The sequence below is a fragment of the Pleurodeles waltl genome, chromosome 5 (genome assembly GCF_031143425.1).
Source record: "Pleurodeles waltl isolate 20211129_DDA chromosome 5, aPleWal1.hap1.20221129, whole genome shotgun sequence".
NCBI lineage: Eukaryota > Metazoa > Chordata > Amphibia > Caudata > Salamandridae > Pleurodeles > Pleurodeles waltl.
In genome coordinates, this window is record NC_090444.1 from 69696491 (window position 1) to 69721459 (window position 24969).

The window sequence follows — 24969 nt, forward strand, 5'->3', positions numbered from 1 at the left end:
CCATGTCCACGGACACGCCGGTGCCCTGGCAGCCCACCAGCTCCTTACCCTCTTGCTGGCAGCCACGAATGCCCAGTCACCACTGCCTAAGTGCACAAGAGGATGCCCACTGATGAAAATGCGCCAAGGCAGAAGGGAAAGAACACAGAACATGTTGCTGCTCCAAACCCTTCACTGGCACTGGCAGGTGCCACGGCAGAGCCGGTGTTCGGGCCACGAGAGGAGCGCTTAGGGCGTCCTGCAAGGGGTTAGACTCACTGGACTCGCGACTCGTGCGCCAGGAGAGGGTAACAGCCAACACTGTCGCTCCATTCTCCTTTGTCCATCCAGGGAGATCTGAAAGACTACGGGCCGTGGTAGGCTACGTCTCGCGCTGCACTAAAGGCTGACCTCTCACTCGGCAGAGAAAAGGGCCCAGTGTCAAAATCTCTCCAGGGGATACAGACACAACAGTAAGATGGCTGGGTATCTACTCAGGGAGGGACTAAGGTTGGCATCACTAAGGATGGGGATGGGGATGCAGATCCAGGAGGTAATGATGGGAATCACAGTTTGGGTACCAGTACAGATCCACTCTGCTCAAGAAGATAAAGACTCTTGTGATCATTGGATTTAAGAGATGGCAAACTTCAGCCTTGGGCATTGACCTTTGCAGGACCTGGGCTGTCCAAGAGACAGGCAGAATGAGCCCTGAGGTCACCGAAGCGTCTCGGCGGAGGCTACAATCTAGGTATAAAGGAGGCACTCACCACAAAGCAGAACCCGATGCTCATCATTTTCAGTGTCCTGGTTGTGTCGTGGTCCTTCAGACCTTTCCTCTCAACCAGCTGCTGGGAAATGACATCCCCGACTCCCATCAGGGTACCTGGGAGAAAAGTACAGCAGATGGTTAGTGAAGGAGGGGAGGATTCTACAAGGTGGAAGATTTTACTCCACGCCCTGCAGATGCTACAAACAACAACCAACGGATAAGAGTGAATGGAAAGGACTCAAAGCGCTGCGTCACCCGGGGTTGCACGAATGTCAGAACACGAACCACAAAAACATCAAGTACCAAAACAGCGTAAAGATGAAAACATGCAAGTATAGGTTTATTATTCATAACTCCACATCTACTTCCCTTGAAGATGGACGTATGTATGAACACGTATCTATATATATATATATATATATATATATATATATATATATATATATATATATATATATATTTTCACTGAAAAAAGAAAGGTTAAAGTAACGTTATAGTTAAATGAATTTGTCACTGACAACATTAACGTTTTGAACTAAACAAACACAGAAATTTCCCAGATAGATCTAACCATAACTTGCACCCCCACCATGCACCGCTTATGACCCCACATATTACATCACTCATGACATGTTCTATGACATCATTTATGACATCACTCATGACACTCTTTACTGCATTGTGTGAACGATGCCTCCTCTTCCAGATGACTTAGTGCTGTATATATATATACACGTTTCAGCCCGGCCCCCTGGGATGACAATGGCCCCCCTCTCCCGTTTACAATAATGGCCTAGCTCCAGGGAGGTGGTGGTCCCCTGGGCTGAAAACAGTATGGGGAGGTCTGGACCTGGTCCACTCGGAGGGTCTATACCTAACAAGTGCAGGAGCCAACGCTTGTTTTTTTATTTTATTTTATTACCCTGAATTTGCGCGTCCTCTGCGAATTTGCATTAATTTAAAAAAAAAAAAAACTTTTTGGCCCCCATCACCACCAGTCCTAGGGGGTCAAAGTATTTTTACCCTACCTCCTTGTCTTTTCACATTTTTTCTTGTGACTTGGCTGAGTCCCATGATGGCTGTCAACACTTCCTGGCTGAAGTGTTGGTAGCCAATCAGATCCCACTTTTAGATCTGTCGAATCCGCGGACCCTTCGCATCCCTAGATATCTAGATTTATTTTTCCTTTAATAACTCCAAAACTACTGAATGGATTTACACCAAATCACAAAAACAAATCTTTCTGGATCAAGATCTAGCTTTCTGCCAAATTTGGTGTAATTCTATTCAGCAGTTCGGCCTGTTGTCATGTTCAAAATCACAATGGGAAATTGCATGGTGATAATGTGTTTTGGGACCCCCCCGTTTTTCTTGGCTCCCACTTGACGAATCACCCCAAAACTTTCAAATCAGCAGCTGAAGTAAGTAGCGTAATAGTTTTGAATGTTTTGTGAAGGTTCATCAAACTGCGCCTAACTTATTAGCAAAACAAAAAAACGCTTTATCTATGGAAACTAGGTCCTAACCATACCTACCTAAAATACCTACCTATAAGCTACCCCAGCCCATAGACATCTAGATCTTTCTGGACAGAGTTAAAGTGACATTATAGTTAGGTGAAAATGTCAGTTTAAATGTAACATTTAAAAATAAAAAAATAATAAAATTCAAGTTATTTCTAGCAACTATAACTTGTGCACCCCCATGCACAGTGTATTTGTCAATGTCAGTTCAATTGTCGTCATTAATGTTATCAGTGATGTCACAGAACAAGTTGTGTGTTGTAATTTGTGAGGTCATAGGCAGTGCATGGCGAAGGGATGAGGTATAGTTTTGCGAAAAAACTATAACTGTTGAATTTCAGTGTTCGTTTAGTTTATAATGTTATGTTTAAACTAACATCTTCACCTAATTATAATGTCACTTTAATCTTTATTTTTTCAGTGAATTTCAAAGGATTCTTTTTAGCGTAAAGTAATATTCTGTTACCATACGTGCAGCCAGGCCCTGAGCCCAGCCCTACGTGCGCGGCCTTCAACTGTTCATAGCAACCCACTGCAGACACTCAGTCCCCTCACCCTTTTGTTAAAAAAAAATCTGATTCTGCAATATTCTTGAGGGAGGTAGAGCAGCCCCTGTACCCCCATGGCACTCTCGTGAGATTGCAGGAAGGCAGCGCTGACTCCTGCAGGATACCTGCGGGACTTAAAAAAAAAATATATATATATTTTGAAAATATTTGGCCCGCAGGCCCTATTTTATCTTCTTTTTATTTTTTTAGGACACGGGGACTTGCGTCATAGTGTCCTGAAATAGTGGCTGAAACATTTCTCTTCATGTTGCATGGAGCACGAGCTCCTGCGGGATTACGCAGGAGTGTTTCATTCCTGTGGAGTGACGCAGCAGTCAGGGAAAAAGTCCCCCAAGTTCAATCAGATCATTCTAATATTTGAAGTTGCATAATTGTAGGTCTCTTGCGAGCCTTCCACAAACCCAACTGTCCAGCTATACAAAGTTTTCGAACCTTATTTTCTCACAAACTGCTAGGCGCAGTAATACCAAATAAAAAAATCACACTTCCCAGACAAAGATCTACATTTCTGCTAAATTAGATGTAGTGTCATTGAGCTGTTTTCGTATCTTTGAACAATTTTCCTATAGAAAATTGCTTGGGGAAATAGTATTTTGGGCCCCCCACCTGATTTGTCAGCTGCCACCTGATGGACCAATCAGAAACTTTCCAGAAAGGGCTGGATAAACTTTGTTTTGGAAAGTTTTGTGAAGATTCGTAAATCTGGCCGTGACACAAATAGCTTTTATCCCACTAATGCATAACGGTGAACAGCTGTGAAGACACATTCTGCCACTCTAAGGGAACACATTGTTTTTTTCATGACAGCCAACATAAAGTGAATAGCTGATGATAATATGTTGTCTGAAAGTGAATAGCTAATGATAATAAGTTGTCAGACATTCATAACCATACCACTGCAATGAGGTATGGTTATGAATGTCAAGTGTGCAAATACCAGTCAGGGTGTCCTGGTGCTGGATCCAATAATAGCAAACAAGCTAGTTCCTCACTTATCCTGCTCACTATAAATAGAATATGAGCAGGACCACTGGAAATATGCAGCAGGGGAGGGCCACATTATGTGGCTGGGTTGAGTAAACTATGCAGCAAGAAAAGACATTTTATGTGATTTAATGCGGCAGATTTCATGCTAATATTAATTTTTTGTTGTCATTTAACACTTGTTAACACTGTCTGGTCATTTGTTGCAACTCATTAGTACCAGCTGAACACTTATATATATCAATAAGCAACAGAAAGTTGACCAGTCAAGCTTTGTAAAGGGCCTTCCACTGCACTGCAACACATGTTGGTGCGTTTTAGCCATTTGTTAACCGTATGAGGGAGAAATATTTTTGTTGTTAAAATATTCAGATTATGCAGCACATGATGGATTAGTGGCAAATGCAGCAAATGTATAAATATGCAAAAAATGCAGCCGCCGAGGAATTGCATTACTCCAAAGGCCTTGCATATGAGAGATCTTAGAAATTTGAGACTCTTAAGTCCTGAAAAGTCATGAGTGATTCCTAGGAGCCGAAAGATCCAAGGGCAGGCAGTTCCATCCCCTAGCTGCCTATAGGCAAAGGACGTCCTTCAATAAGGGCTTTTTTAACTGATGAAACTTTAAGATGAATGGCCCGAGCTGATTGAGGAGTCCTGGAAGGTTGCTAGCTAGAAGGAGAAGAAACTGGAATAAAAGAAGGAACTTGAGCGAGTAAGGCTTTATGACTGATGGTAAGACCCAAAGAGAATCTGCTTATTAATGGCCAACCAGTGCCCCTCACCAGCTGGTGGGAAACAAATACCCCGTGTAGCAGTCCCAAGAGCAACCGGGCTGCAGCATGCTGAAGCGGTCGCAGACGTGAAGCAAGTCCTTGGCAAGGACAAGGTACAGTGGGTTGCCATCATCAAGGAAGGCACTGACAATGACAAGAACCACCAGCAAATGAAATGTACTGAGGTTTAAGCTAAGGATTCACTTTAATATTTTAAGATGGTAGAAACATGTTGAAGTGATGTTAGGGAGTTGGATTTACAATCTAAAGATGTAGTTGAACATAAACCCCATGTTGAGCACAGAAGATGCAGGGACACAACAGTCACCCAGATGAGAAGGCTAACAGGCACTAAAAGCAAAACTTGGATCTTATGCGAAAACAGTTTGAGGTGTTGTTTTTTGATTCGACGAGCTAAGGCAGTGAGACAGTTACAAAAGTTAGTTTTAGTTGAGGCATGCCTTCGTCTAACCGCACAATCACCTGAGTATCATTGGCGTAACATATGAAAGAAAAGCCAAACTTTCTAATCAATCTGGTCAAGGGGTAAAATACAGATGAAAAAAGGGCGATACTCAGTGATGAGCCCTGAGCCTTTACGCAAGGCAGCCTCTTAGAGTAAGAATGAAAAGGACCCATTATAATGTTTGGGACATTTCCTTCAGGCATATATCTGACACTGGCCCCCATCAATTTAGAAATCAAAATTACAAGGAACACAATGTCAAACGCGCAAAACATTCAGAAAACTAAAGGGCCAATGCCTCCCTGATCTTATCTCATGCACAGCTCACCTAGGATGGTGACTCCAGTGCCACGACAGGGTCTAGTACCCACGTCTGCAGCTTCTAGAAGGGAAGTTTCTTTCATCAAGATTGATAACTGCCTGTTGACGTCTCGTTCAGTTACTTTAACTGCAAAAGGGAGAAGAAGTTTGGGGCGAGAGTTTCCCATAACTAAGGGTTCAGCTGAAGGTTCCTTCAACAGGAATTAAATGAATACCCTGGCTTGTTCCAGGCATGCAGAACCACCACACTGTCAAAAGAGAAGGAAATCCAATCACAAAGTTTAAAAGTAGCAGATCCCTTGGAGGTGTAGGAGCCTAGCTGGACAGGGATCAAGAGGAGAACTGGGTTTCACATCCAGAGCTAAGACCTTTGTTGACTAAGCAGTTAGAGGGGTGAATTCAAAAACCTTTAAACTAACAGTTGGTCTTAGGCCCATCATCTGCAGCCAAGTCTGCATTTAGGCAATCCATTACAGGTGCGTCAGGGGCACTAACAGTTCCTTGAATTCAATGAATCTTAGTGTGAAAGAAGTACTTGGTTGAAAGGGGCTAACAGTGGTGCAGGATCTAGGGTGGGTGCATCCTCCTAAGACGGTCACATGTGGCGTTAGGGGCAGACACAATATGGGAGGCAAAGCAGGGGCCTGTCTTATTTCCTTTTTATTTTTTCAAGGATCTGCAGTATAGATCTTTAGCTTCCTTAGAGAACTCCAGGCCCTCTCAAGGGCTTTACAAGCTCTTCTGGATAAAGAGAGGCCAATGGTGATGCACAGTAAATATTTTTAATGGAGCAACAGCATCCACTGCTGTGGAAATATGTTAGTGTTATTCTCAATATTTGCTGTACTTTCACAAGGAAATTTGCTACTTTGTGAAGCAAATTGATTTCAGTCCCTTTGGTAGCCGAGGACAGGGTAGCAGCTGCTGCGACGGGGATAGTGTAGGAAGCTGGCTCTGTATATAGTATATCAAAGTGAGGTATAGTGCGCACAGAGTCCGGGGGTTCCCAGAGGCTTAACAGAGGCTAAAGTAGATAATGCTAATGCTCTCTTTTGTGGTAGTGTGGACGAGCAGTTGGGCTAATCAGAGGGGAGTGCAAAGCATTTGTTGTTCACACACAGACCATAGAAGGACACACTCAATGACTTAACCTCGGGCCAATGTTTTTTATGTAGCAAAAATATATTTTTGCAATTTATTTTTAGAACCACAAGATTCAAGTTGCAGGTAAGTACTTCAATAGATTTATATTTCACACATGTATCAACAGTACTTTGTTTGAAATTTATGAGTTATACAGTTCTTGAATTATTGGCAATAATCTGTTTTAAAAATGGACACTGTGTAATTTTCAGAAACAGTTCCTGGGTGAGGAAATGTTCGTTCGATTTGCAGGTAAGTAGAACACATACAGTCTCAGTGTCCGGGTTTTAGGAAGTCCACCGGTTGGGGTTCAAGTTAACCCCAAACACCCACCACCATCAACAAGGGGCCGGCCGGGTGCAGAGGTCAAAGATGAGCTATTTTAACGTGGGCTCCTATGGAGACAGGGGGTACTCGGAATCAGGTCTGCTTGCAGGTAAGAACCCGTAATTCGGAGGACAGACCAGGGGTTATTAAAGGAGCACTGGAGGGGCCACAAACACACACCCCCAGCGGCACAGGAGTGGCCGGGTGCAGGGTGCAAACAGGATGTCGGGCTTCCAATGCTGGTCTATAAAGGGATCCTGGGGGATCTTCAGAGGCAGCAGGCAAGGTCCAGGGGGGTGTCTTGTGCACACCACCGGGGAGATAGGGAGGAGGGCCACCTGCTGAACGTTGCTGCACCCAATGTTGAGATCTCCAAGGCCCGGGAGCTGCGAGTCCAATGTGTCTTTAGGCGTCAGAAATGTTCATCCGGAGCTTTGCGGTCAGGGGGGTCATTGGATTCCCTCTGCAGGCGTCGTCATGGAGGGGTGGAGAGGTCAACCCAGGGTGGGCACTTGCTCGCAATCGCCTGGGGATCCTCTCTAGCTGGGTGGATCACCTGGACACGGGCCGTGGACATTGGGTGCAGAGTGGTCAGGACTCACGCATCCGGAGTGAGGTGGGAGTCCTTAGTTGTTGATTTTTCTTGGACAGGGCCGCTGTCTTCAGGAGTTCTTGGTCCTGTTGGGTGCAGGGCAGTCCTCTGGAGCTGAGCAGAGGTCGCTGGGCCCGCTGGACACGTTGCTGTTCTTTTGCAGGTTCTTTGAAGCAGGAGACAGTCGGTAAGGCTGGGGCCAAATCGGTTGTCATCTTCCTTTTTCTCTGTTGTGGGATTTAGCTAAGCAGTCCTTTTTCTTCTTGTAGGTCGCCGGGACTCTGGTGAGCTGGGTTCAGGGAAGCCCTTAAATATAAGATTTAGGGGCGTTACAGGGGTCAGAGAGCAGTAGCCAATGGCTACTGTCCCTGAGGGGGGTACACCCTTCTTGTGTCCACTCCCTTTGGGGAGGAGGACACAGACCTAACCCTACTGGTCCTTGTCCTCCAAACCAAGATGGAGGATTCTGCAGGGAGGGGGGTCACTTCAGCTCTGGACACCCGAGGGGTGGTTCCAGCTGAAGTTGTCAATCCTCCTTGTTTTTCCTAAGTTTCCCGCCGAACCTGCCACCAAAACTGGGGCTTTGTCGGGGGTGGGCATCCCCACTGGCTGGAGTGCCATGGGGAACTGTACACGAGGCCTGAGCCTTTGAGGCTCACCACCAGGTGAAACAGTTCCTGCAGGAGGGAGGTGTGAAGCACCTCCAGCCAGAGCAGGCTTTGTTTCCGGCCTCAGAGAGCACAAAGGCCATCACCCCATGACGTCAGAAATCTATATGCTAGTGGCAGGCTGGCCACACTAGAGGATTGGGTAAAATTCAGGTGGCATCTCCAAGATGCCCTCTGTCTGCTTTTTAGAATAAATCTAACACTGGCATCAGTGTGGGTTTATTGTGCTGAGAAGTTTGAAACCAAACTTCCCAGTTTTCAGTAAAGCTATTATGGAACTGTGGAGTTCGTAATGACAAACTCCCAGGCCATATACTTAGTATGGCCACACTGCACTTACAATGTCTAAGAATAGACTTAGACACTGTGGGGGCATAGTGCTAATGCAGCTATGCCCTCACCTTGGGTATAGTACACCCTGCCTTAGGGTTGGAAGGCCTGCTAGAGAGGTGATTTACCTATGCCACAGGAAGTGTTTTGTGGGCATGGCACCCTGAGGGGAATGCCACGTCGACTTTGCCTTTTTTCTCCCCACCAACACACTCCATCTGCAATGGCAGTGTGCATGTGTTAGGTGAGGGGTCCCTTAGGGTGGCACAACATATGCTGCAGCCCTTAGGGATCTTCCCTGGCCACAGGGCCCTTGGTACCACTGGTACCTTTTACAATGGTCTTATCTGTGTGCCAGAGGTGTGCCAATTGTGGAGACAATGGCACATTTTTAAGGAAAGAACACTGGTGCTGGGGACTGGTTAGCAGGGTCCCAGCACACTTCTCAGTCAAGTCAGCATCAATTTCAGGCAAACAATCTGTGTGGAGGGGAGAGGAACTGAGGGTGTAACTGCAACAAGTGCCAGTTTCCTACAGATAGTAATATTAAAAATAATGGGCATTTGGTCTGATGAATCAAGGATTTGCTGCTAATATCAGTGGCAAGGTTAGGCGTAGAAAAAGTGAGGGGTGTATATCCTGCTTCACTGGTGGGAAAGATGAGCAGTTGTGTAGGGCTCAGTGTGGTGCAATAGTCCACTAAATTATGAGCCGCAGAAGTAGAAGAACAATCAGCTCAAATACTGAAATTGCCTAACATAAATTACTTCAAAGCCAGAAGCTGCACCCGGTGGGCGATACACCAAAGCGCTGGTAAAAGTTGTGTTGTCACCGAGAGAGATGTTAAAGGCTCTATGCTGTGCTAGCATGGAGTTATTTGAGAATTTAGGGCCTGATTTAGACCTCGGTAGATGGGATACTCCATCACAATGGTGACGGATATCCTGTCTGCCGAAATATAAATCCCATTCCATCCTATGGGAATTATATTTCGCAGACGAGATATCCGTCACTGCTGTGACAGAGTATCCCGTCCGCCGAGATCTAAATCAGGACCTTAGTGAGTGTTAGGTATTCTTTCAGGATAATTGGTATTCTGCATCAGGGCGTAGAGCTTGGGGATTTTTAGGGTCAGAGGGATAAACAAACCATGTTTCATTATGTCATGACATCTAATTTGTGCTCAGAGAGAGATTTGGTCCTGGGATAGTGACACTCTATTGTTACTGTCACCCCTGTAAACTGTATTCAGGTTGGCCATGCCTCCCTACACAAAGAAGGTTTGGTGGTCGATAACGTAGGCATACTGGTAATGCTGGGGGGAGGGGACATGGCACAGTAAAGGAGTCTACCTCTAGCTTATGTAGGTTTTGGGGTGGACTGTCCTGTTGTACAAGGCCTGACTCCCAAGTGATCTTCGTGGTTTTGGTGGGCGTCTGGGTGCTGCTTTTAGGGCATTGACTGCATTGTCTTTTAACTGGCAGACATGGAAGGCCTTTCTCATCATTGTTCTCTCAGATCAAATTTTAAAGGGAAACAGTGCTTTTTATCACTATATTTCACTACCTCTGGATGGTGCTGGACCATGTGATTCTCTAGCATACGTGGGGTTTGCGGCTAAAGTTGGTTCAAACTTTCACAGTGAGAAGGTGGTAACACTCCTTGTGTTCTTTCTCAATCCAGTGCCTCCAGAGGTGCCTCTTCATTTCTTTGATGTTCCTGGGCTTTGGAATCATATTTCCTATGAATATATTTTATTTTGCAAAAATGTTCAGTTGATCAATACATTGGGGGTCATTATGACCCCGGCGGTCGGCGTAAATGTGGCAGTAGTACCGCCAACAGGCTGGCGGTACATACCGCCACATTATGACATTGACGGGTTGCTGAAAGCAACCCGCCAATATACCACATCGACCACCATGGCAGTAGCAGCCATCGGGCTGGAGATAGAAATCTCCATTCTGGTGGCCGCTACTGTACCGGCGGCGGCATTAAAACCCTGCCTACCGCCATGGTTTTCGTGGCGTTCGGAAAGCCACGAAAACCATGGCGGTAGGTCCTACAAGTGACAGGGAATTCCTTCCCTGTCACTGGTAGGAGGCCCACCCACCCCCCTTAGACTCCCCAGACGCCCCTCACCCCCTCTCCATCCACGCTCCCCCTTTCCAATCCCCCCATAAACGCACACTTGCACGCACACACCACACATTCACGCACTCACTCACACACGCATTCATACATGCATGCATCCATTGATTCATGCACGAATCCGTACACACATTCTTACGCACACATTTCCATTCATACACGCATTCTCACACATGCACACACACGCAAACAACACTACACACACAGATGCATTCATGCACACACGCACACATTCATGCACACAGCCCTACACACACACAGAACACCCCCCACACCCCTCCTCTGTCGGAAACCCGACTTACCTGCATCCAGGGGGTCTTCTGGCAGGGGACGGGACAGGGCGCTGCTACCGCCAGAAGCGCCCACCAGCAGAACACCCCCAGGCCGTATTATTTTTCATAATACGAATGGCGGCTGTCTACTGGCGTGGCACTGCTGGTGGTAGGACTGCCACCTTAACACCGTCGGCAAGCATGGCCATAGCCGGATTTCCGCCCTTCATGTGGCGGAAATTCGGCTGTGGTCATATAATGGAGGACGGATGTTAGCCGCAGCGGTAGGCAGCAGTTACAGCCAATGTTATAATGAGGGCCACTGTCTTTTAGTTTGATTCCTTTGCCTGATCTGAAGTGTTTTCAGATCTCCGTTTCACGCTTGCATTTAATTCTACAAACCCATTGGCTACTTTTTCAAAAATATCATGTTGCTTAGTCAAAGCCAAGATCTTATTGTTGACGTTTCTAATCCACTTTTGGTATTTGTGACAAGTGTTGCCATTGCATACAAGACATTATAAAGACCACTAAGGCACCTCTTGGTTACCACATCTCTGCCAGCAGTGGTGAGTGCCGATCAGACTGTCTAATGAGTTCACCTTACTCGCCATGGTGTATCACTGCGCTGCTGGGTTTTAAATATGCCCCATCCACAATCAACCAATCAATCAATCAGGATTTATAACGCTGGGCAAATCACCCATGAGGTTCTCAAGGCGGTGGAATGGCTAGCTGCTTTGCGGTGCTCTGTCCATTCGAACATCTATGACTTGAGTCCTTTTTTGAATTCTCGGAGTGATGCAGCGTTCCTGAGGTGCAGGGGAAAATTGTTCCAGGCTTTGGCCGCCGGGCGAGAGAAGGAGCGTCCTCCGCTGTTGGATCAGCGGATCCGGGGGGCTGTCTGCGAGGAAAAGGGAGACGGATTGCAGGTGTGTGGTCATTTAGTGGAAGGTCATTCGTTAGTTGATGTCTGCTGGTCCTTCGTTGTGCAGGGCTTTGGATGCCTGGGTCAGCATCTTGAAATGGCATCTCTCCTGGATCGGGAGCCAGTGTAGCTTCTTGAGGTATTGGGGGATGTGAGTCATCTGGGAAGTTCAAGAATGAGTCTTGCTGCTGAGTTTTGTATTGTCTGTGGTCTCTTTAGGAGACTTGCAGTGATTCCTACATAAAGAGTGTTGCCGGAGCCCAGCCTGCTGGAGACAATCTAATAGAGTTTGCAGAATACTGAAACACAAACAGATATTATTCACAATCTTGATAATTGTTTAGCTTTCATATCATACAAAATGCCCAGTTCTCTTCAGATAGCTCTAAATGTAATTTCACAAAAGTTGGCTATTGTGTTCTTCCATCTCAGAACTTCTGAGTGTGTGCCACCACACAAATAGAGTGATGCAGAAACCACCTTGGCAGAGCCAATGGTACTTGGGAAATTTGTTGCTAGTAAGTGCAATCTGCAACCACCAACGGTGGCATGCCAGCCAGCCACCTGGCACTGCTCTGACCACGAGGCACCCATGCGTGAATGCCACAAGTGTAACCTCTGCCAGCACAATGTTAGCCATGAACAAATGTATGCACTTACCATGGACTCAACTGGCTGGAACGATGGAATCGAAAGGTCCATGGCCGCAGTCATGGTACGGATCAATTGATCCTTATGACAATACGGTGTGACTGAGAATCCCTGTAATAGCTCTTAACCTCCTAATTCTGTATACTGACCGAGTAAATATTTTCAATTAAACAACGCTTCCCGAAGATCCAACAGCCATCCATCTTGTATGGATTTTACTTCATCCGCATGCTGTTGAAGGAAATGCCTAATAAGTGCGAATTGCTAAACGATGGGCGCACAACCAAAGGCCAAGCAGTCCCTCGAGGGTACCCTGGGCATGTGGTGCATATTGAGTGCTCAGCTCCCCTCTCCTGGGCTTTTGGATGCCCCGCAAATTCAACCTTCAGGTAGTATTGTCCAGTGAGTACCAAGGAACAGAGGGAGTCAGAGCGCTTTACAAAAAGACAGATAAACATAGGTACCAAGATTAAAACATATGTATCGACACAATAATAGAGTTAAAAAACTAAAATGTAAATAACTTCAAGAGGTTTAATTAGGGACAGAAAGCATTTACAAAATGATTCAGGTACAAAGAAATACAAAGATTAGGACAACCCTTAAGAATATGTTTTATTCCAAAGGATGTGCTTCAGAGAGCGCTAGCTGCTCAGTATATTGGGGCGCCAGCTACCCCCATGTCAGCAGTGCTAACCCCTTTGAATCCTGTGGACACCCAACTAATCACTACAGGAAGCCGGGTACCCCGGCCACAGCAATGTCTACGTTTTCAACGTCAAAACAATAAACAAAAGTATAGAAAAAATATACATGAAACAAATACAAAAAATATTAAATACTTTATTTCACGTGCAAACCAAAAAATACAGAAAACTCAGACCTTTCATTTTAACAGTAAGGTAGGCCTGTTTTAAAATGTGGGTTTATGTCTAAGGACAAAATGATATGTTAGACACCTGTCTTTTTTGCTCCTAAAGATGTTTCTCCTTTTGTCGGCACATTCCAGTGCTTCAGTTAAGGCATCAGTCATCAATATTAGACTGAGTTTGCTGTACTGTGTTACTCCTTCCAATCGAGCTAAGGATGCAACGATTTTGGCCCCTAATGTAAAGTTCCTTCACATTTACAGAGCTTTTGAAAATGTTCAGCTTTACATTTTGCTTTTTTTCTGCATATATTTCATTAAACTGATAATATTATTTCATTTTCTAACCTAACCAGTCCAGACCCCGGAAGTAGGCATCGCAGACCCCAGGGGTCCGCAGTCCCCAGGGTCAGAAACACTGGAATAGCCCATTCCGGCAATGAGCCTTCGTTTTAAAAACACAGGCCCAGATGTACAAAACCATTTGTGGTTGCAAAGTCACAGGGTTTGCCACTGTAAAATCTCGTTTTTCTCTTCGATAAAATCAAGTTGGATTTCAGTAAAGCCTTTGCGAATTCAAAAATTGGCTCAGTGGCTCATTCGAATCACAAATATGAGAGGGGCCCATTAGCAGCTCCTTCTCAGCCGGGATTTCTTTTTAAAGCAGCTTCTGGGGGAACACCTCCGGCATAAAAAAATGTATCCTGCTTGGGAATGCAAACACAAGGATGGAGGTTCACCCTTCCTAGAGTTTGTCGCCAATCACAATTAATATTCATTAGGCAGGTCGTCTGCCAGCCCTGACCACTGAAATATTAGCAGACAGGTCACACTGGAAAACTAAAGATGGTCACAAAGCATCGGTCCACTGTCTGCCACCACTTTTTCCTGCCAGTCCTTAATTTGTCCTAGCAGATGAAGTCTTGAATTCCCAAACTGCTTCCCACTGGACCAGTGTTGCAGAAAACACTGATTTCTGGGCAGCTTGCAGTTCAGTGCCCATGTAAAGTGTGGCAAGGATGTCCAGACTATAATTAAATAGTTTTTGTTCGTGTGTTTGAAATCAACTCCTGTGGACTGAAGACTCTTAAAACACGAACAGCATATTTGTTGTATTGTCAAGTAGTGGTTAATGGAAATCCAATTATTGAAAAAAAACACAACAAAACACAAACTATCTGGACAAAGTGAAGCTATTCGGCACACATGTAAAACCAAAGTCCGTCACCCCTTCGCCACCTCCCACGGAAAATAAAAACATCGACTGTCAAAGAACTACAGAAAGGAAACTAGAAACGGGCATTAGTAATTTCCTCATAGCCCCTTAAAATAAATATTGAAACATATCTAACGTCAGAAAAGTAAACCAGACCGCAGAATAAATAATTCTGTTAAACCGAAAAAACCCTCTCCGCCAATTAATAGGGGAAACTCGCCCTCTCCCTTCTAAACCAGTGTAATGCACCCCATTAATAGTACAATTTATGATATTATTCGTCATCCGTGCATTCCGAAATGAATGAATACATTTTATCAAGCTATAATAAACCTGGTGGCAAACTAGCACCGTTTGTCATCCTTTGAAATGTTGGACAATGCAATCGCTTACAACAATGTTTAAGACAAGCTAATTTTTCAAACATATAATTTAGAACAAGTAGAATTATAGAACAATGCATACCTAATTAGGTTGTGCCATGATGGGGCACACTCTACGCTTTTTCCTGTTCTAGACTGCGCTTACACCTCTCTTGTGGGCTTGTGGCCTCCTGATCAGACATGGTCCATGCTGGCAGGCGGTATGGGGCGGTGTCCAGAGTAGCTCCAGGCGGACCAAGTCCAGGCCTATTTTTCCGAGTAACCACTGGTTATGTAAAGGTTGAGAGTCAGGCAAATGTATGTTACTGTAGTGTATTGTGCAATTTATATAGCGCCAACCACTCTATGGGGAGCACTGAATTGCATAAAATATAATTTTCCGGGAATTCCTTCCGGCAGGTGCGCACAACTTTATAAATGGGGGTAGCGCCTCCAATATGTGTTACCTTATATCTTAGCATCAGAAGGTCATAACTCTTTATTAATGAATGTAGTTAGTTTCCATTTAAATGAATTCTTCTTTGATATTGTTGAAACAAATATCTCTTACACGTTTCGGCTTAAACCCTTCTTCAGGAGGTAAATTGATCTCAAAGCACACAGCAGTCTTCACCATCCAATGTTCATGTGTTTTTGCTTTTAGTCACACTAGCATCACCCTAAACCATGCATGGTCTGTGGTTGGACGTTGTATGTGTATTGCACCTATATGAGAAGAATTTTAGTAGCGAGGGTGGGTGAACACAGAGATGTCCTCCTCGCCTCGGGAAGCGGTACTTACTGGTTAGGAGGGATGTGAGAGATAGACACAGTTTATGATTTATGGTGTGCTGGCCTCCATTAGCTGTGCAGGACCTATTATTATGTTGATTTCCTACAGTTCTGGGCCCAAATGTACATTTTGACTGTTGTCGAAGTCGCCCACTCTGATATCTTCTGGATCTGCTGCTTGGACCGAGAATGTGCAGCCTCCTATGGATCTCTCTTTGTGAGGGGATGCAATGATCTGTAGTGCGAATTGCGAACACAGAATCCTTTTTTGTGAGTTATGGCTTAAACTTTAAATATAAATATAAGGATCTGTTTTCATGAGAATCTCTGTGAATAAAGCAGAGCTGCCTCATGACTCTTTCCTTTTGTAGTGTTATGACAAGGAAGTGCCCTATTAAAAGGAGGCACCATTTAAACCTTCTTTTGATGGTTTGAAAGAATTATTGAAACTATCAGAGTGAGTCTCAACATAAGGCAAAGGGCTGTTTTGGACATTTTATGTGTGAAGCGTAAGAGAAAATGAATTTAACACATGTGAAAGTTAACACAAAAATAGGAAACCTGAAGTAGAAGCTGGTAGTCAGGCATCTCAGGTAAGAAACAAACTTTGGGCACCTTCCCTTCTTCCACCTTTCAAAATTAGGAGGTACCAGATCGCCTTTGTGTGCGAATGTGGGGGTCAGTCCATCCAAGGTGAGCAAAGCAGACATTAGCAGTGTCATTCTGAAGGCGGGTGCGGAGAATTAGGGTTAAACTGAGAGGGAGAGCTGGGCAGGTATTATGGCATAGCTAACCCTACCTGGTAACCCAGAACAGCACTCGGCTCACTCCTAACCATGGAGCTGCCTCACATACAAGTGTATCCCATGAGTCCGCTGATCATGTCAATGCTGGACATCCCAGCAGATGGCCCGGATGGCCCACAATGAAATTAGACAACAGCTTCGCCTGCCCTGGGCCACTGCAAAGCCAGGCTTATGTGGTAGATGCAATGACGTTGTCCACTGAAAAAATCTACAAGACAGATCAACTGAGCCACAGCGCCGGTAAACAGCAGCTACAAACACTATTGCTTCCCAGGGGAAAGTGGATGATATGTTCTTCCCAAGCAGGATTCCATTTACATAGAAATGTCAATCCATCTTAACAGGACTTGCAGTTACCTGACAGAATACACAAGCCTTCAGTGGCGGTAGATCACCATATCACACACAATATCCCATGTCAATAACCACATCCACTACACTGACCTACTACTACATTGTAAGGTGTGGGTGGGGTCAAGCGATGAAGTGAACACAGTAATATCGCAGATCGATATTAACTACCCCAATGTAATGACATATAAAGCAGCAGCGGCTCCTCCACTATGGCGGAGGAGCGTCACCCCCACCAGCAGCAGCAGCTGTAAAACTTTTAAAAAAAAACTATAATAAGCTATGTTTATTATTGTTTTATTTTTAAAGAGCGGGGCCATGGTGATGACGAGCATCGAGGGGGACTGAGTGCGCATGTGTGTTTTGTCGACCGTCTCAGGCTGACTAAACACACATGCACACTGTGCTCTCTCCAACGTGGCACTGTGTTGCCGGGTTGGAGAGAGCAGGCGACGGTTCCCAGTTTGCCTGGGAATGCCGAGCCAGGGCTTTCTGGCCAATCCTAATGCTGCAGCTTGAGAGCAGCATTCGGATTGGCTGCTGGGCAGGCTGGAAGCCTGTGCCTACAGTGGAGCTGGGAGTCAGGTACGTTTTTTTTTTTAATTTAATTTTTCTGTTTGTCAACGTCCTCCCCTCCCCCCATGCACCACCCCACCCCTTTGCCATGCCGCAACTGAGATAATGTCAAGAAATGCCACCCCTTTGGGGAAAAGCATCATTGTACCAGTCCTAAATACTTCAGGGTGTTCATAATTCACACATGGCTTCAGAGTTTGTCTAGTTGCGCAAGTTAGACTAATCATATGTGCTTTGACAGTAGATCACTGCAGACGTTCTGGATTACCCAGATAGAGGTAAACAATCCATAAAAACACAGTTTTTTGGTGATCACTGTCGAGTGTGTACACCTTTTTACTAAAAAGCCCAAATAACCTCATTAGCCAACTAGTGGCTCAGTTTGTCAGACTTTATCAGAGATGTGATTTCTATCAGCAGCACATCCTATGTTTCGCTGAGATCATTTTCAAACTTGACAGGCCCTAATTTTGTAACAAAATCCTAAATTTAAATGTTGATACCGTTTCTGAGTCACAATGGATGTGATCAGGAGTGGGCCTGTATGCAGCATGGATAGAACGTGGAGGCAGGAGGGCAGCAGGTGAAAGTAGTCCAGAGGCGGATGGATACACGTGAGGACCTCATTATTCCTTTGTTATGTAGCGCTCTGGTAGAGAGCACTAGGATGACTAGCTAGATTCAAGTCCAGAAGCTCACTGCTATCACGTAACAATCGTTGTTAACAGAAGCTGTCACCCACTGTTGCAACATCATAAAGGAATTCCTGGCTGCTCTGGGTGGGCTCTCTAGAGAAACTAGGCAGCACGGCTACTGGAGGAGGAGAAGGGAAGACACAGAGAGGGGTGGGCATGGGCAGCAGGAGGCCAGGTATATCTTTTATTTTTTTATTTTTTGGTCACTGAAGAGATGCCATGTTACGTATAGCTCTTCCATTACTCCTCTACCCTTGCGTAGCAGCAGAAAGCAGGGGCAGATCATTTTGGGTGGCCACACAAAACAAAATTATAGAGGGATAAAAAATGAATTACAGGGATGATTTTTACCTCTGGGTGACATAACAGACAACTCAAGTTTCGCTCTCATTGTCTATGGGATGTCACCTATAATTCTATACTTTACGCATGACTCTCACCGAGCCTCACTAGTGTTAATGTGAGATTCTAAATCTGATAACTCACTTCTCTGACGTAGCAACAGTGGGTAACAGATGTTGTTACCCACTGTTGCTACATCACAGGGGAATTCCAGGCCGCTCTGGCCGGGCTCTCTGAAAACCCGTCACAGCGGCTCTGGAAAGCAGGGAGCGCGGATTCCGGAGCAGAGGAAGAGGAAGGCAAAGACCACGGCGGGGGCTAGGAGGCCACATATTATTTATTTTTAGGGTCGAGCCTGCATTGCATGCGCTTGCGCATGCGTATCGCAGCGAGACTCTATTGTATTTAGAAAAGGGCTCGGAGCCCTGTCAACTTCACGTCAGTGTTTTTTATTGGTTTGTGGGCTTCCCTAATAAAATCTGCTTGCTTTCATTAGTCGAAGGCACTCATATGTCATGCCTTTTCCGGTGGCTAGCCCTCCTCGAGCGCAGCAACCAAGTACAGAAAACATGCGAAGCTCGCTGTTTTCCATCGGGCTCGTGGACTTTTTTTTCTCTAATTTACGAGCGCGATCTCGCTTGGCAGAAGTCGAGCGCTTTACATACTTGATTTCACTTTTTCGGGTTATGTACATAAACGCACTTTTGCCCGATAGGTGAAAAGTCGGGTCAAGAGTTTACAATGCGATCAGCTCTAACATGAGCAAACGCGAGACCCGTTGCATTGTAAATGCTTGTTTTAATTTGGGACCGGGAGGAGAGGTCATGTTATGTATGGCTCCCTCATTACGCAGCAGATGAAGGCAGGGGCAAATGATTTTGGGAGCCATAACATCAAATTATAGATGGGTAATAAATGAATTGCTGGGATGTGTAAGGAAATGCCTCCTTGGCATGGTTGCCCCCTGACTTTTTGCCTTTGCTGATGCTATGTTTACAATTGAAAGTGTGCTGAGGCCTGCTAACCAGGCCCCAGCACCAGTGTTCTTTCCCTAACCTGTACTTTTGTATCCACAATAGGCAGACCTTGGCATCCAGATAAGTCCCTTGTAACTGGTACTTCTAGTACCAAGGGCCCTGATGCCAAGGAAGGTCTCTAAGGGCTGCAGCATGTCTTATGCCACCCTGGAGACCTCTCACTCAGCACAGACACACTGCTTGCCAGCTTGTGTGTGCTAGTGAGGACAAAACGAGTAAGTCGACATGGCACTCCCCTCAGGGTGCCATGCCAGCCTCTCACTGCCTATGCAGTATAGGTAAGACACCCCTCTAGCAGGCCTTACAGCCCTAAGGCAGGGTGCACTATACCATAGGTGAGGGTACCAGTGCATGAGCATGGTACCCCTACAGTGTCTAAACAAAACCTTAGACATTGTAAGTGCAGGGTAGCCATAAGAGTATATGGTCTGGGAGTTTGTCAAACACGAACTCCACAGCACCATAATGGCTACACTGAAAACTGGGAAGTTTGGTATCAAACTTCTCAGCACAATAAATGCACACTGATGCCAGTGTACATTTTATTGCAAAATACACCCCAGAGGGCACCTTAGAGGTGCCCCCTGAAACTTAACCGACTGTCTGTGTAGGCTGACTAGTTCCAGCAGCCTGCCACACTAGAGACATGTTGCTGGCCCCATGGGGAGAGTGCCTTTGTCACTCTGAGGCCAGTAACAAAGCCTGCACTGGGTGGAGATGCTAACACCTCCCCCAGGCAGGAGCTGTGACACCTGGCGGTGAGCCTCAAAGGCTCACCCCTTTGTCACAGCCCAGCAGGGCACTCCAGCTTAGTGGAGTTGCCCGCCCCCTCTGGCCACGGCCCCCACTTTTGGCGGCAAGGCTGGAGGGAACAAAGAAAGCAACAAGGAGGAGTCACTGGCCAGTCAGGACAGCCCCTAAGGTGTCCTGAGCTGAGGTGACTCTAACTTTTAGAAATCCTCCATCTTGCAGATGGAGGATTCCCCCAATAGGGTTAGGATTGTGACCCCCTCCCCTTGGGAGGAGGCACAAAGAGGGTGTACCCACCCTCAGGGCTAGTAGCCATTGGCTACTAACCCCCCAGACCTAAACACGCCCTTAAATTTAGTATTTAAGGGCTACCCTGAACCCTAGAAAATTAGATTCCTGCAACTACAAGAAGAAGGACTGCCTAGCTGAAAAACCCCTGCAGAGGAAGACCAGAAGACAACAACTGCCTTGGCTCCAGAAACTCACCGGCCTGTCTCCTGCCTTCCAAAGAACTCTGCTCCAGCGACGCCTTCCAAAGGGACCAGCGACCTCTGAATCCTCTGAGGACTGCCCTGCTTCGACGACGACAAGAAACTCCCGAGGACAGCGGACCTGCTCCAAAAAGACTGCAACTTTGTTTCAAGAAGCAGCTTTAAAGAACCCTGCAACTCCCCGCAAGAAGCGTGAGACTTGCAACACTGCACCCGGCGACCCCGACTCGGCTGGTGGAGAACCAACACCTCAGGGAGGACCCCCGGACTACTCTACGACTGTGAGTACCAAAACCTGTCCCCCCTGAGCCCCCACAGCGCAGCCTGCAGAGGGAATCCCGAGGCTTCCCCTGACCGCGACTCTCTGAAACCTAAGTCCCGACGCCTGGAAAAGACCCTGCACCCGCAGCCCCCAGGACCTGAAGGACCGGACTTTCACTGCAGAAGTGACCCCCAGGAGTCCCTCTCCCTTGCCCAAGTGGAGGTTTCCCCGAGGAAGCCCCCCCTTGCCTGCCTGCAGCGCTAAAGAGATCCCTTGATCTCTCATTGACTAACATTGCAAACCCGACGCTTGTTTCTACACTGCACCCGGCCGCCCCCGCGCTGCTGAGGGTGAAATTTCTGTGTGGGCTTGTGTCCCCCCCGGTGCCCTACAAAACCCCCCTGGTCTGCCCTCTGAAGACGCGGGTACTTACCTGCAAGCAGACCGGAACCGGGGCACCCCCTTCTCTCCATTCTAGCCTATGCGTTTTGGGCACCACTTTGAACTCTGCACCTGACCGTCCCTGAGCTGCTGGTGTGGTAACTTTGGGGTTGCTCTGAACCCCCAACGGTGGGCTACCTTGGACCAAGAACTGAACCCTGTAAGTGTCTTACTTACCTGGTAAAACTAACAAAAACTTACCTCCCCCAGGAACTGTGAAAATTGCACTAAGTGTCCACTTTTAAAATAGCTATTTGTAAATAACTTGAAAAGTATACATGCAATTGAAATGATTCAAAGTTCCTAATGTACTTACCTGCAATACCTTTCAAACAAGATATTACATGTTAAATTGGAACCTGTGGTTCTTAAAATAAACTAAGAAAAGATATTTTTCTATAACAAAACCTATTGGCTGGATTTGTCTCTGAGTGTGTGTACCTCATTTATTGTCTATGTGTATGTACAACAAATGCTTAACACTACTCCTTGGATAAGCCTACTGCTCGACCACACTACCACAAAATAGAGCATTAGTATTATCTATTTTTACCACTATTTTACCTCTAAGGGGAACCCTTGGACTCTGTGCATGCTATTCCTTACTTTGAAATAGCACATACAGAGCCAACTTCCTACAGGATGTTTTTCATCTCGGGTTCTGCGTAACATCACAGATAACTCGAGCTTAGCTCTCGTCTCCTCAAAGTCTCTCAGGATTCTCAGTGAAAAGCATCTGTGTAATTCACTGTTAGGCATCTATAATTCTAAATCTTTTTATTGTGCAATATGATAATGCGTAGAGGCAAACCTTTTCCAAAGTGACCAACTCTATTTATGCAAGCTTCCTGCAGGGACATGGAGGTTTATAGCTGATGTGTTTCGTATTAGAAGGAGCAATATATCTTCATTAATTGCTGTAATGAGATGCGTAATTGATTCGAAAAACGTATCAATTTAGCCTTTCATTTAAAGTGAGGCTCAATTTATAACTTGTATGTTTTATTCACGAGGGACAAAAATCAATAGACAACATCTACGTTGGAAGAGCTCGGGGAAGAACAATGATCTTCATTCAATGGGCTTGGACTGCTCAGTTTAAGAGGCAGCTGCCTGGCTGATCATTTGGGGATCAAGCAAACAGAGAAGTGATGGGGAAAGAGTCTGGCAGCATGGTCAATGTTTCTACAGAGGACTTTTGACCCAAAGGAGATTAAAGAAGCCAAAAATAAAAAAGATAACTGAGACGAAGGAAAATGTGCTCAAAAGATCAGGTTAAACCAACACAATGTAATTGATTGCACTGCCTTACAACTTACAGTGCACTGTCCAATCACATTAACAGGACAGTAAGAAAACACTAGCTCAAAAGAGGCATGAATATTTAATGCCCAACAGCATTCAACAGATTCCTCATATCCTGAGTGATGTCTCTTTTACGTAAAACTAAAGTAAAATTTACACAGCATCTACGCAACCCATGACTCGCCCACCAAATGCAAAGCTCCTGTCGCGGTCCACCGTGCGACAAACCTCATCGCGGTTCAGTGTCAAAGGGGACATGAGGTATGGCATTATAAATACAATCTCAAGGAGAAACCGTGGGCACAGCATGATCTCAGTGTTTGGCACGAGCAGTTATCTGATAATCCTGTGACGTCAGGTGTTCTAACAATAGTATAAGGTTTGTGAGGTCATAAGCATTGCATTTGGTGCACGAGTTCTAGTTTGCAGGGCTGCTGCATTACTAGGGACTTTCAGGGTTTTGGGTATTAATTAATAACCACCATTTACTGCAGCTTTTTCAACTTCAAAGTGTTTACTAAACATATGTTAAAATGTTAAGAGTAAAATAAACTATAACTTCACGTCAACTTTTTCTGTAAGTTTTTAGGGCTTTGATGATCTAATTTATACCTCTTTGCTCTGACCAACCCAAGGACTTTGGCCAGGACCTGCGCATAAATCCTGCTTGGGCCCAACCACCACTGCGCAAGGCTATTGTACACAGGCATGCACAGCGGGCAGTGGCATACCGTTAGCCCCCGCAGCGCGGTGAGGTGGGGCGAGCTCCAGGAGGCCCCTCCATTGCAGGGGGGCACCCCTGAAGTTTTGTTATGCCACTGACATCGGGGCCTTCTGCTACGCCGTGTGTTTAATCCCCGCCTGCACTCAACCGCCATGTGCGTCCAAACCGTCTTCGATCAGGCCCTGCAAGCCCCACCCTCATACGCAACCAATCCCTGCTGTGTACAGCTCTTAACAGACGAGGCTCGCCTCTGTTTTATTTTATTTACGTAAATAACATACCATCTTTTAAACACAGACAAAAATCATCTCTGTTTTTTATTACATTTTTAGGGTTTTTTGAGTGTTTAATGCATACCTTTCTAGTGAGCAATCCGCTGCACAAGGCCTTCGATTTGTCCGGGAGCACAATCCTGCTGGGCCCAACTCCTGCTACACAAGGCCCCTCACTCAACCCCTTGGATGCGCTGAACTCCTGCTTCATACAGTGATAGGGCATGCATAGCAGGGATTAGCCGCAGGTTCTGCCTTCAGCCAGAACGTGTCCCTGACCCCTCCCTCAGCGCAACTTCTGCATGCACCAAATTCCTTTTTGGTCAGGCCCGAGCCAATGCCCAGGCACGGCTTTATCGCTGGTGGCACCTGGTTCAACAATCTTTTTTGGTGCCCCTCCCTGCTCAAGGACCTCTTTTTCCACAGATTCCCTCATTACCACCCTCAAACAGTGCCCTCAGCTCTCTAGCGAGACGCTTTTGTAACTAGAAAAGGGCTCGGAGCCCCTTGCACGTCACGTCAGTGTCTTTCATTGTTTTGTGAGCTTGCCTTTTAAAATCTGCTTGCTTTCATTAGTGGAAGGCATGCATACGTCATGCCTTTTCCGGTGGTTAGCCCTCCTCTAGCGCATCAACGAAGTACTGAATGCATATGAGGCTTGCTGTTTTCCATCCGGTTTGTGGACTACTTTTATCTTTTTTTGCAGCGCGATCTCGCTTGGCAGAAGTCGAGCACTTTGCATGACATCGACCCTGTTACTTAGTTAATTGCACTTTTGCTGGTTACGTAGATAATTGCACTTTTGCCGATAGGTTTCACTACGAGTGAACAGTAGCAGCGCAATCGCGCTGTTTTTTTCCATTTAATGTGGCAAGAAAAATCCGGTTGGGAGTTTACAACTGCTAATAGCTCTAACTCAGAGAAATGTGAGACCCGTTGCATTGCAAATGCTTGTTTTATAAATTGGGCCCCTGGGATGAGGTCATTACAGGCCATTAGTGGCTCAGGGAGGGGGGCACATGCCCTCCCTTTCATGATTAGGCAACAAGGGGGGGGGGGGAAGCACCCTGGGACAACCAGCAGACTCTATATTTTAAAATTGGGTTCCAAGGACTCTCACGAGAATCCCTCGAACCCATCTGTCCAGATATACAAATATTTTGTACCTTAATATCTATTTTGCCACTAAGTGTGCTTTGGATCTTGATTCAGCCCCTCCTTTCTGTT

At 45.9% G+C, this 24969-nt stretch overlaps 1 protein-coding gene across 1 annotated transcript in view; it reads right to left on the minus strand.

The window, feature by feature from the left end:
* MPV17 (mitochondrial inner membrane protein MPV17) overlaps positions 1-24969 on the minus strand; it is a 279947-nt gene that overhangs the window by 116361 nt on the left and 138617 nt on the right. The window contains exon 3 of the mRNA XM_069233592.1: positions 750-865. Within this exon, the coding sequence (XP_069089693.1) occupies positions 750-865 (116 nt within the window). The remainder of the gene's footprint in view (positions 1-749; positions 866-24969) is intronic.